This window comes from Micropterus dolomieu, linkage group LG13, assembly GCF_021292245.1.
Source record: "Micropterus dolomieu isolate WLL.071019.BEF.003 ecotype Adirondacks linkage group LG13, ASM2129224v1, whole genome shotgun sequence".
NCBI classification, from domain to species: domain Eukaryota; kingdom Metazoa; phylum Chordata; class Actinopteri; order Centrarchiformes; family Centrarchidae; genus Micropterus; species Micropterus dolomieu.
In genome coordinates this window covers 25,406,677-25,419,958 of record NC_060162.1, presented here as the reverse complement: position 1 = coordinate 25,419,958, position 13,282 = coordinate 25,406,677, and the positions used below count along the sequence as shown (strand labels likewise).

The 13,282-nt window shown below is 41.0% G+C and overlaps 1 protein-coding gene across 2 annotated transcripts in view; it reads right to left on the bottom strand.

Annotated features, from left to right (window-relative positions):
• vldlr (very low density lipoprotein receptor) overlaps window positions 1-13,282 on the bottom strand; it is a 59,971-nt gene that overhangs the window by 5,927 nt on the left and 40,762 nt on the right. For both annotated transcript variants that reach the window (XM_046066675.1, XM_046066676.1), the window contains exons 12-16: window positions 12,007-12,231; window positions 11,783-11,901; window positions 10,730-10,869; window positions 8,085-8,226; window positions 7,256-7,405 (exon numbers count right to left, since the gene is read on the bottom strand). In XM_046066675.1, the coding sequence (XP_045922631.1) occupies window positions 7,256-7,405; window positions 8,085-8,226; window positions 10,730-10,869; window positions 11,783-11,901; window positions 12,007-12,231 (776 nt within the window). The remainder of the gene's footprint in view (window positions 1-7,255; window positions 7,406-8,084; window positions 8,227-10,729; window positions 10,870-11,782; window positions 11,902-12,006; window positions 12,232-13,282) is intronic.

Genomic DNA, 13,282 nt, shown 5'->3' with positions numbered 1-13,282 from the left:
CTTTGAAAATAGACCACATCTCAGGAGACTAAACTAGTAAATAAACACTCGATAGATGAAACCAGCAAGAAAGAAACAAGCCATCACCAAGCTAAGATACAAGACAGTCATAACGCCATCTACAATGTACACAGCAGCAGCGTTCCATCTTTAACATAAAGACAATTCATGTGGTTTTCCTGCTTTCGTGAAACAGTCAACATTTAAAGCAAGATGCACACAGAAGCTGGGAAAAGGAGGGGACTTCATTTAGAAGCAATTTAACAGGTTTAAAGCTACATTATGCCCAGTAAACAGCATCGATCAGGCCGTCCCTATGAGCATCTGTACAACCAGGACAGACAGCTGCAGCAACAATAAAATCGTTACAGGCTGATCAATACAGCCTTGATTCGCAGAGGCAGCAGAGTGCCGCTGTGCTACTGTAAAGTCACAGGGCTGTTAGGTCTGCTGTGTAGGAGTTAGAAATTAATGCATATCATGCTTACTGCCAAACAAACATTAAGCACAGTCAAACCTTTCAAAGCCTCTATTTACAGCACACAGTACTGATTGATTTATTTTTAAAGCAAACAGAAAAGACAATTTTTCTTACCAGTTAATTTTTGTTGTACTTAAATGATTATGTTTGTTAATTTTATTTAAGGGACAATGCACATTAACAAGAGCACCTGAGCCCATCATGTAAATACAGGCAAATCTGAATTGAAAAGAGCACATAAGCACAGACAAATAGGGAAACACGATGTAACCATAACCCCATTAAGAGTAAGCCACCTATATAGCATTGCACAGCTATAAGATTGTTGGATGGATGGACGAACAACGACAGAAAGACACAATGTGTGTTGGGCTAGATCTACACTACTACATTTTGGTTTAAGAACAGGTGTTAAAACAAATACTTAAATTGCGTAAAGTGCTTGTCATTGTCTAGCAGTGTCTGAAACTGCCTTTGTAACAGCAGATAAAAACTGGTTGTCCGAAACCAATGATGTGTCAATTGCGCCCACTGCACACACAGATTGGCCAGGTGTGCGGCGGGGATAATGAAGGCAGTGTTCTTTTCTCTCAAGTCCCTCCCCCCAATTCTCCACACAACCACTTTCTTTTCTAACTGCCAACAAGTGTGTGGTGTTATCAGAATGTGTGCAATTCATCACACAGACTGGGAGGCAGTGAGATGGAGCAAGGAGGAGGTGATGATGACGACAGGCTTTTTGTCCTGTAATTGAGTTTGGCAAAAGCTTTCTGGTGAGAAACGCTGCAAAGCTGTTTACAATAAAAACTTCACAGAATACCTTCAGAAGTGCTGACGGGTAAATCTAAACAAACAGTAAGAGATTGGAGAGGATTTGTATTTGACTATCATATCTGACTTGAATTGAGCTTGGAAAACATTAACAGAGCCCAACCCTAAATGTAAAACTGACTAATGATGATGGATAGCTTAGGAAACAAACTGTGGAACTAAGTGGTCCCCCAATAGAGTCTGAAAATCCCTGAAACATCCACTATTTCAGCCTAAGATTGTTCAGCCTGAAGGAAAACACTCCCCAGTTGCCTCATAAAGGAGGGTATGTGAATCCCTCAGTGGTAGTTTCAGGTTCAACCATGAAGTGAAGAGCGTTGCTTATTACTTTCTTTCACTAACAAGATTAGAGCCGGTCAAAGCTGCAACCACACAACGCTCTACAGTTGCTATTCGTTTCAGCTGCAAGGGCTGTAAAATGGGATAAATATGTTAGCTGGAGGTTTAGTAAAGAGCAACCAAGCCTTTGGCTACAGTCCTACTTGGAGGAAGGTGGAGGAGCATTCAGCAGAATGACAGGCACCCCTCTTTGACCCCTCCCACACTTTTAAATAGTACCAGAAACACAGACCGGCGTGTAAACACAGCTGTAGAAACACACATGCGAACAAAGACACTCACAAGGCAACAGACAAAGACTCAGAGGCACACACTGACACACAAACAAATTTACATGGATTCACAGAAACACACCCTGGAACTGCATGCAGCACTCTCACATGCACTCACTCTGCAGGAATAAAGACTCAAGCTGCATGAAATTGTGCAGAGAAGAAAAACAGCGCGTGCACGCACACACAGGGTGGTACATTCAGTTTTCACAGCGGCTGTAAAGAGCCTGGAGGCAGCTCCAGATTCCCAAACAACCCATCAGGTGGTGAGTCAGGCTGCAGGGACCTTCGCAATATGAAGGCCATTACATTTCTGCAGACCAGGCACGCAGTAAAAGCTGCTACCGAGCTGGTGCAGAGTTCATCTCATCCTGCTGTATGATCTTCTGGTTCCACACCTCTTTACTGCCACCCACATCTTTGAAATTTGCTGTGGTTCAAATAGAACCGGTGAAATAAGTGGAATTATAAACTAAAAGGTGCCCATAAGCTTCAAGCACCAAACCCTCTGCACCTGCCGGGCTCTGACAATTTCTGTAACTTTCAGAAACTGACAGTGACAACCCTGCTCACTTCACGCAGAGGTGGGAAAGAAATGCTCTCTCCAGCTCCGTTTTTCTACCAATGTCACATTTTGTACGGACAACCAAGTTCAATACCACAATATATTAAAGGAGAGACTGTCCAAAAAAGTGCGAGTCTCACCCCTCTCTGGAAGGCGGGGTGGAAAAGCTCCCTCATTATACTGTGGCCGTTTGGAACAGGTGTAAGAACGTTTGCCTTCAGATGTGGTCAGACGACGCGCTGTATGAGTAATGTCGAGGATAAACATCTTAATCCTGGTTTTAGGTGGTCTAACCCCATGCATGTTTTGCCAAACAGCATCACCCTCCGAAAGCATTCCAAAAAATTTAATTTCACATACGTTTCTAAAGCTGGTCTGAGCAAGTAAACACTTAGTCCTTAGTCCATAAGCTATTGTATGTCTGCATTGGGCAATCACAGCCATATTTATATTTCTTTTCCAATGTCTTTTTACCCAGTGTGTACAGGTTTTACTTGTTAGCCACTGTTAAAGACCAATGTGTCACTTTGTGAAGGACAACAGTATGACACCTCGTGAGATTTTATTAGGATAAACTAGAGCATCAGTTAACTCTGGAGCTCTACTCTCTACTTTAGTAATTCAGGCCAACAAGGTACAGTTACCTGTTGGCAAATAAATCAGTCTAAAATTTAAATCAATATTTGGACTGATTATTTGGTTAAATGTAATTGGGGACAGCGCTACTGGCCAAAACCGTGAATTTAGCGATGATACTTTGAATGCCAGACATTCCAGTAGCTGTGATGACTAGGAAAATCAGCCTCAGGTTGTAACTAATTTAAAGGATATTTTAAGTATCATGTAAACAGGCAAATCTGAAATATAGACACCCAAAAATTCCAATTTCACCAATTTACAATATGCATGCAAACACATTTGAATTAGATACAAATTGAGAAGTCCTGCAGAAAAATGTCACAAAGGAGGACAGGCCTGGGAAAACAGTTCTCACGTGGAAATAGACTTCTCTTCTTTACGCTCCTAAGATAACTGAAGAGGCTAACTAGGCAGACTTTCATTCAGGAGGACGGTGGTGCAGAGAGTTGTCGGGGATGTTCCAGTACTTTATATACACTAGTGTCTCGGTCTACAGTTTCAGAGTCCAATTAGGAGGGCATGTGCACTGAATTCAGCTGTCAGGTTCCTCCGACGCTGCTTCAGTTTGAAAAGGCTAATCTGTGGGAGTGCAGAAAAGAGCTGGATGGCTCTAGACAAAAACAACTGGGGTAGAGAAGATCAGAGAGAGGACAGTGTTTTCTAGCAACCTTTTACCAGCAAAGTACTAGACTGATGGAGAGCAGGGCTGCAGTTTAAGTTTAAAAAAAAAAAAAAAAAAGCATTAATCCAACATTGGAAGGAATATGATCAAAGCACTATGTTATTTGCCATTTTTGACCTGAGCGTAATTTCTTTCCTTGTTATCAACTACACATTAGAAAGCAAAATATTTAGTTTTTAGTACCACGTAGTGAATCAGAAACCAACTTCATATAAAGTCAGCAGCGAGGACTGGATGCAAGGCTGAGCTGCTCTTTACTAAACCTCCAGTTTACATATTTATCCCATTTTACAGCCCTTGCAGCTGAATTGAAAAAGTCTAAACTTAAAACATGATTTGCACTCCTGAAGCTGTCTGACTTCATAAGGGGGGAGAAAAAAAAAAAAAAAAAAAAAAATACATAAAATGTGCGAACCTGAAGGAATATAACCGGAGAACTTGGGTTCCTGGTAAGTTTGAGAGCAAATGACATGTGGAGTTCTCCCCAAGGGTCCATTCTCAAGTCTTTTCTGTTCAACGTATGACGCCAACTAGCTCAGATTATGTAAAAACATGACCATAATTATGCAGAAGATATTTACATTATAATATCACCAAGTTACCATGCCATCTTTGTGCTTCTGTGACACTAACCAGGGACTGCAAGTTCCCTTCAAATCAGTCACGCATAGCCAGACCCATCTCCACAGCACTCAACTTTACAAGCCCTCAGGGCAGCTCTACTTCTTCGTACTCCCATGTTAGACTGAGGGCAGAGTGGATGCTGCAATGACCCACTATCACCTCTCGAGACACAAGTAGGTGACTAGCTGGTTTGCATTGCTAACTTCAGTATATAGCTTGGCAAGGCAATACATGCTTTCCACATGATGTCCCAACAGTTTTTTTCCCCCTTCACATTCTGTTAAATTTGTTAGTTCAGTTTTTGAATGTTTTAAACAAAAATTCTGGCCAAATCAAAACTCATGGTTCAGATCATACTGTGGTTTTGAGTCAGATAATTTTTGATAGGCAAAAAAAAAAAAAAGTGTTACTATGGCTCTGATAAATTCAGCGGTCTTTTCAGTCACCCAATCATGAGTCCACAAAACTGAAGTCAGCCTAGACCAGAACACAATAGGAAAAAAATTAAACACTCAGTGCTGAACCCCCCCCCCCCCACCCCAATGAGAAGGAGGACCAACCTCAGGAAGCTACACAATTCAGCTGTCGGGATGAGATGACAAAGACACTTGCAAACAGAGGTAGGAGACAGAGCTGCAGCTGAGATGTGAAAGGACTGTGTTGAGACTTGCCAAGAGACACTGGAAAAACTGGATCACAACACCAACTGACTCAGTTACTGTTCAGCTGTCAGACTACTAACACAAACAGACAGCTGGGTTTGTGGCTGGCATGGATACAGATAGAAGACAAGACTCAGAGGGAACACACTTGCACTAAGGAAACATGCTTAAGAAGCACAGGAAAAAGGGAGGGAGTGAAAGTAGGTCCTCTTTATGCTTTCGAAACCAGTCTAGAATTAGATTGAATTAATTCACTTACTTACAATTGTTTGTTTTGGGAGATCCATGGAGGCCCAGCTCCCTTTAGCCTTTGTTTAATGAATTATTTAAGAAGAGGCATATTTGAGACTAGCAGCACAGTAAAAAGATGAAGCAGAGGGGAATGCACAGGATCGCCTTTGTGTGAACAGTATTTGAAAAACATTAACACAATGAGCAGCTACAGGTTTACCATTTGTTTAGTGCTATAACCTGTTCCATTTTGTGCACCAGCGCAGTTTGTACTCTCTCATTACCAACACTTTCCCATCCACACTGGCCTGAAGGCATCAAAAGGCACTTTGAAAATCAGTCAGCTGGGGGCCACATGATGCACCATCTCCACCAACCTCCCGCCTCTTGGGCCAATTATTATTCCTGACCGATTGAACCATAGTTTGAGTGAATTTTAGTGGGAAACATGTCTGGTGCTGAAGGAAAGTCATTTGTGACAAACTCTGAGAACACATGCAGAAGCGCAAACATCACATGGCCAGCTCTGTGTTTAGCATGGATGATGGTGACAGTGTGCCATTTGAAGAAAACGTTGCTAGCTTTATATCCCAGAATGTTACAGAAAAGATTAACACCCTGGGCAGACTTTGTAGTAACCGCAGTGAAGACACCATAGAGAATAACAAACATCTGAGGGTGTAGACCGCACAAATTCTCTGGAGGGCAGGGTTGCAGTTGAGCAAAGACCTTAACCAATCTGAGCAGAGGACGGCAAAAACAGGAGTCGCAGAGACAAAACCTACGAGTCAGTCTGAAGGTGTAGAAGAGTGGCAGGGAATGAGATTTTTTCCAAAAGCTGGCTTCCTGACACTTTGGGACTGAAGACCATAGGAGGAACTATTAAGATTGACAGACCGCACAGAGCCCTCAGGCTGCCAAAGAAAAACTAACAGGACAAATAATTCTTGCCCTTTCATTTATCTGCGTTGTGTTAGTGACAACCCATCAGCGTCCACTCGTTATTTACAGTTTGTAAAACATGTGAACTTAAAATGATTTCACCGAATGTTAAGAGCATCAACTAAGCCAACAAATGGCAGAAAATCCTGTATTTCCAAGAAATCCCCCTTTCAGATCTGATTTCCCATCCCATCTAATTTTACATCGACCCTACTTTAAACGTGGCCAATCTGTCATTTTGAAGAAAGATAAACCTGCGTGTGGCTCAGACCTCTCAGTCAATTCAATCAATCTATTAATGCTATCCTGACAGTTTTCAGTGATTTTAGTACCATATCTTGCTACAAGCAATCACTAAACTTCCTTGTTTTTGCACAATTCTGGATTAAATTGTTTAAACTTAAACTTTTTCACCACCACTGACAGGGTTTCCTTGATTCTGAATGATTTTGTTCCCATTTATCTTCTGACAATTCTTTCACCGCATTACTTTGCCATCTCTCTGACAACAGGTCACATTTAATCATGCTTCGTTGCAATTTTGGTGATGCAACTTCAGGAGAAATTAGGAGTGTTTGGTTTGATGCAAGAGATCTCTACACTACCGTGGCAAAATAGTCACGAATGAAGTATGAATCAATATTAAAATAATTGTGCAGCCTCACAATTTCCATGCAGGATTTCAACTTATAACAGACAAAAGTGTCTAACTTTACAAGCTCTAGGGCTTATTTCACAAAAGTATTCACTAAGCAGATCACAAATGACAGCACTGCGTTTGACAGATGGTTGTTGTTAGCAATTTGCAGATAGATTTGAGAGTCCTACAATTATGGCATTTGTTTTGTGTCCAAAAGAAAGAAATGAGGCCAATTTAAGCTTGCATGTTGCAAATTTGTGCTCTAGGTTTGAGCATAAACATGAATGAAATGCCAAAATAAAAAAAATAAAAAAAATCAGTTTCACCACTTTGGTGCTGTGACTCACCGGGTCTGCAGCGTAAGCCATCAGCAGCCAGCTCCTGTCCCTCTGGACACACACATGTGTATTTGGGGGAGTGTTTGTTGATTTGCGGTGCAGGCAGACACATGTAGCTACAGCCTCCATTTTCACCTTTCTCTGTGCACCAGTTAGTTCCTGCACACAAGAGTCATGAATAGAACAACTACCCATTTAAACATCGCTTAATGTGGCTTTATCATAACAAATTTAGTGCTAGAGCAGCTGATCCCACTGACAATCAAGCTGCGGTATAGAAATCATTCATGAATCGCTGGAAGGGGCTGATCTCACATGTCAAACCATGAAACGTCTTCACCAACCTCTGCTTGTCAAAACATGTATATGGTGTTTGACCAAAAACAGTTGAACTTTCGAGTTCAACTGAGAAAACGCCAAATGGCTATGACCATGTGACTGACAGCTAGTAAAGCAGGCAAAATGGTTTTGTGAAAAAGCAACATGCTGGTTTGTTGGTATTGATTATTGGTTCCTTCTTTCCATAACTGTTAAGATTTATGTCTAGTAGACCTGCGTCAGTTATGGCTGCATGATTACAGCCAAAATGCTACTTATTAGTACTACCAGCACCTGAATCATGTGTAATTACAGTAATTTTTGATTAACTTCCTCTTAATTAAGCGACATTAACTCATTGCAGCAGCTATGGTATAAAAGAAAAAGTCTTCATCAGCCCTGAGCTTGAGGTGGCTGTGATGTCAGTGAGCCTGCAGAAGTAGGACAAGATTTTCCAGCTCAATAACCATTAATGGCTGTTCCTTCTGCCCACCCCCCCCACCCTCTAGCAGGTTCTTACCTGACAACTGGATTAGCTCATGGTAAACTATGATGTCCTGGGGGTCATTCAGGTTACTGGCCAGCGTCACCACGTCAGAGCCGGTGAACTTGTTTGCTCCGTAGATAGCTTCATTTTCACCATCTGTCCAGAAGACTCGATCCTGGAGGGGGGGGACAGAAAACGGCTCATTTTTCTACTAATAGCTCAAAGCTGTCTCGATATAAGAAAACAGACATGGCCGAAGCACAGAACGTCAAACTGCTATAGCAGGATACCTCAGAGTTAATCTTCATGTTTAAATACCATTTAACTGCCAGCTAGTAAGAATTTCAGTGGCCATGGTATTATAGAATGTAAATGCAATTATCCTGCATCACTGCAATTAATTCTTTTTCAGCAATATACTTTTCCAAAAACTGATGTTTATACCATGAAACCGATTTTCCAATCCCTGTTGGACAGTAGAGTTTCAAGACTTTACGTTGCAATGTCACTCTTGCATTGAATTGTGGGTGAACATATGGCTAACATTACTTTTATATGTTGGGAGATATGGCAGAGTTCAGCTGCGAGTGGTATGAAAATGCACCCAGTATTTTGAAAGGAGACATCTGGACACATTTCAAATTTTATGAACTTACTAGGAAGCAGGAACTGGACACTGTGTGTAAATAAGTATTTGTAAAATGAAATACTTTGGTAATGCATCAAATTTGAGGAACCCATGCTAGTAGTTTTCACCCTGAGCTAACATCTCAAACCATAAATAATACAGCAAGCTCAGCTAATCAGAATTGAAGAGGCAAAATCAATTTTGCTGTCTAGCTCTGAGAAAGCTTTATGTACCAAGGTGGGTCACACAGATACTGGTACAACTTTTTATAATAGACTGCTGTAGTCTGATTTTTGAAAGCACTTTCTAAATAAAAAGCAGTTCGGGTTTATTTGACTTCTTGTATTAATTGATGAAAACGTAGCCATGCGCAGTAATATATTGAGCATGCTATACATCGAGATGAATCAAGAATCGTTGTGCATTGGAATTGTTGACAGGTGAATCGTAATCAAAATGGTGAAACCAGTGAAGGTTCACACCTAATAAATACTGTGCACATTGTCAGTGCAGAGATTCTACATCACATTCAACCATCTATGTGGTGTGCACTGCAGTGTTCAGACATGAGTTCTACTTTAAGCACAGTGTCTGCATTTGAATAAGTGTGTCATCTGTGAGTCGGTCAGCAGTTGCATGAGTGGGTGTAGGCAAGAGAGAAGCAAGAGCGCCACATGTCCATGATTCTATGATTCAAAAAGATTTCATGTGAAACATTAGCGCGTGCACACACACACTGGCTTTCAGACATAAGATGTGATCCATCAAATATACCTGCTTTCTGTGAGTTAATCTTCTCACTAGAACGCAAATTCCAAGCTCTTCTGAATGTTTTATAGATGTGATGCAGAGTAAAAGTGTGGACTTTTGAGTTTTCTTGCATCCTTTATTTCCTTTACTTATTTTTGAAGTGGAAAATGACAATGAAGGGATGCACCATGTTAACATGTGACTGAAACATACTACACGCACATTTCCACCATCCTACATGGCTGGTCTTGTCTCGACAACCAGCACATATTGGACAACTGAGTAAGTGCAACTCCATGAACGACATCTACACTATTATTAGAGTTGCATTTGCTAGGCAACCACCATCTCAGTAGCACATCACACTGGTCCAGGACAGCCCTGATCTCAGACTCTCACATTAGAGCCATAGTATGATGGTCCTGGATCAGGGCTACCCTTTAGCAGTTTTAGTGATAATCTGTCAGCCGAGGATTCACGTCAATATTTGGCATTTTGACATAATCAGCTGATGCCTGCTCAAGAGGCCAATAAATAAAAACTGTGTGCAGACACAATGTCAGCGCTCCACCTTGTGAGTTTTGGGAAGGTGGTGAAAAAGTTAATTTCGAGCCCTTAATTTCCCCCTAGTCACCATTATCTTTTCTATTAAATTTCTCCCATCCTAAAATGACAGCTAATATAAAAGCATTACTGGCTAGCATTATATATTGTTATACTGTAGAGAATAATGCAGCTGAATGATGTCACTTCTGACAAACGTAACTCTACTCTGCCTTAAACACCAGTCATGTTCTGAAATCTACAGCAGAACCCAATTTGTTTTTCTATTTCATTAAGTAATAAATAAAATTTAAAAATAAAAAGTCAGTGTATATTAGATTGTACTCTTCATGGAATAATGGAGTTCTACATGACTTGTCTTTGTTTTGATATCAGCATTAAATAAATATCGCCCATCAGCCACCCTGCTCTCTAAATATCTGCATTGGCCATTGAAAAACTCACATTGGTCGAGCGATAAGCAGTTTTGTTTGTTATTTTCACATAGTTGACATTGACCGTCTGGATTTGTAAAAATGAAATAAATATAATTTTAATGATAACGACAGACATCAGGCGACAAACAATTATACAATCACGAGCACACATTTTATCTCCAGGATGCACCAACCGATCCAGACTGCAAGGGATTCTGTCCAACATGTTAAAAATCAGTCAAAACGTGCGTCTCACCCATTCCTTTCAAACAGAATGTGCTGTTTTGTTTCCCATATACTCTTCAGAGAAGCAGTAGTACCTCAAAAACAGTGAGAGCGAAAGGATGAGCCAGGTAGTCTTGAGACTGGAGTACTTTCTTCCTGTTGTCTCCGTTCAGGTCGACGCTACAGAGCATGTGCAGTTTAGAGTCGACCCAGTACAACCTGCCTTTGATCAGATCTGGGGGTGGGGGGTGGAGCATATGAAGAAACAGGAGGTGAGAAATGAAAGAGGGAGAGAGAAAAAAAATTAGCAAGGATAAATCGATAGCTTTTCCACAGTGTGGGTGATAGAAGTACAGGAAGAGAAAGCAAGAACAAAGGAGAACATCTCATTATCTGATCTGGTCAGGCGTTAGAAAGTAGGGACAACATTTATCAGATCTCAGCCAGTTATTTCATTAATGTATTCCTGGAGTGAAGTTATTTTAATAAGGATTTACTGATCACTCGGCGGGATTCATTCTTTTCAACTTAGTCATTAGATGTAACTCTTGAAGTGGAAACCTGAAAATGCTTCAAGATGTACATAAAAACAAGGAATGACTTCATGTCAAAGGTTACTTTGGAGTATCTGAAACATAGTATTTGAACGGTAATAAAAACAAAATGTGATGGCAGATGAAATTGAAGCACTAATAGGAGATGAACTGCCAGCTGAAGGAAAAGAGCTGAAAGGAGTGTACGTGTAAGTACACTAACAAGTTGCTCATGAAATTACCGTTTTTGGTAAACCTGCTTCAGTGACTATATCTAGAGTGAAAAATGGCCTCAAATCACTACAGCTTCATCACATTTTTCATAATCCGTGGGCACCAAAATTTGTCACTGGGAATCTCTTCAGGGGTATTCAGAGGGACTGACACCAAAACATGACATTTACATTGATATATACATATTTTCTGCCGTTTGCTCTTATTTGAGAAGAAAACGAAAGCATCCCAGCAGCTATTTAATAGTGGTAATTGTTTTAGGGAGGATTTTCCTTCTGATTTGATGGATAAGCAGCAAAGAATAATATGCAGTAATGATGTGGACATGATGTAGATGACTCATTGCTTCTTCAGAGTGTGTGCGCGTGTGTTCTTTCCTACCCAGGGTGATTCCATTAGGCCACTGAATGTCCGTCGCCACCAGAACCTGCCTGTCCACTCCATTCATACCGGATTTCTCAATCTTGGCCGGCTCGCCCCAGTCAGACCAGTACAGAAACCTACAGGACCAACACACGTGTATATAAAAACACCGGGTGGGTGGTAAATGTACGTTGTAAGTTGGAGGTTTGCGCCAAACATCAAAACACAAGCTTTCCACCTACCCAGACAGTGGATCCACCGCAATGGATGCTGGTTCTTTGAGGCCTCTGTTGAACAAAACTTTCTGCTTGGTTCCATTGAAGTTGGCTACAGAAATGGTTTTGGTGCCGAGATCAGACCAATACAAGTTCTTATAGATCCAGTCCACGGCGATTCCCACTGGAGTCTGGACATTGTCTATAACTTTGTTATGGGTGCCGATGTCCCCTCGTTTGTCCAGCAAAGTGCTGCAAGGAAGAAGTACAGAGACAACGTAACAAACTGGAAGATTTAAATCAGGGATCGGCAAATAAGTCTGGCATATTTTGTAGGCACAAGAGAAGTGATTATGTGAGTAATTTTTGCTGTCATGACTGAGATTTGTTTCAGCACCAGCCGCTATAATGTTTGTTTTTTGCCACTATTAAAGCAATCTGGCTAGGGGCCAGATATTATTGCTGGCCCAGCTTTGGCCCGCGTATTGCCGACCACTGATTTAAATCATCTACTGAGAGTACACCAAGTAAAACATCAGTCAGTTGAATGGCCACATAGCCACATTAAAATAGGGGGAATTGAGACTATTTTCCACAAAACAATGTGGGGCAAAGTCTTAACTAATCTGGTCTCAAAAAGTTTCAAAGTCCGATATATCCAAAATGGCGATTCACAGAAGTTCCTGAAGATTTCAATCAGATATGGATGCCTCACTTCAGCCAGGTTTGTCATTCAGGGTAATTAAACCCAAACGTGAGCTTAAAATACTTAGACACCTTAGTTTAGCATATTAGCATGCTGACCTTTGCTAATTAGCACTACATACACAGTACAGCTGAGGCTAATGGGAATGTCAGTTTTGCAGGTATTCAAAAATTTGACCTGATGATGGCGCTAGATGGAAAGTCAGAGTAGGGCTGCTCTACTATGGCAAAAATCCTAATCATGATTATTTTGGTCAATACTGAGATCACGATTTAACACGATTACTCACCGACTTTGGAAACTTTGACTATTTTTAAAATGATATATGCATTACCCCAAAAATCACAAATAGTTCATGAAATAAGACATAGTAATCCAATATTATTAACTTTAAACAGCACCTTAGAGCGCAAGAGGATGACGGCAACACAGCGTTTCCTCTGGATTGACTGTTTTGGGGGTGGATGGGTAGACAAAGCGTGTGGGCTTAGCAGGTGATCTCGAGTTGACAACTTGTTACCTTCCATAACGCTAAAATTCAACTGTGGTGTTCTGTCAGGAGATGCGGTGACTTAAACCAGCGTTAAAGTATAAATA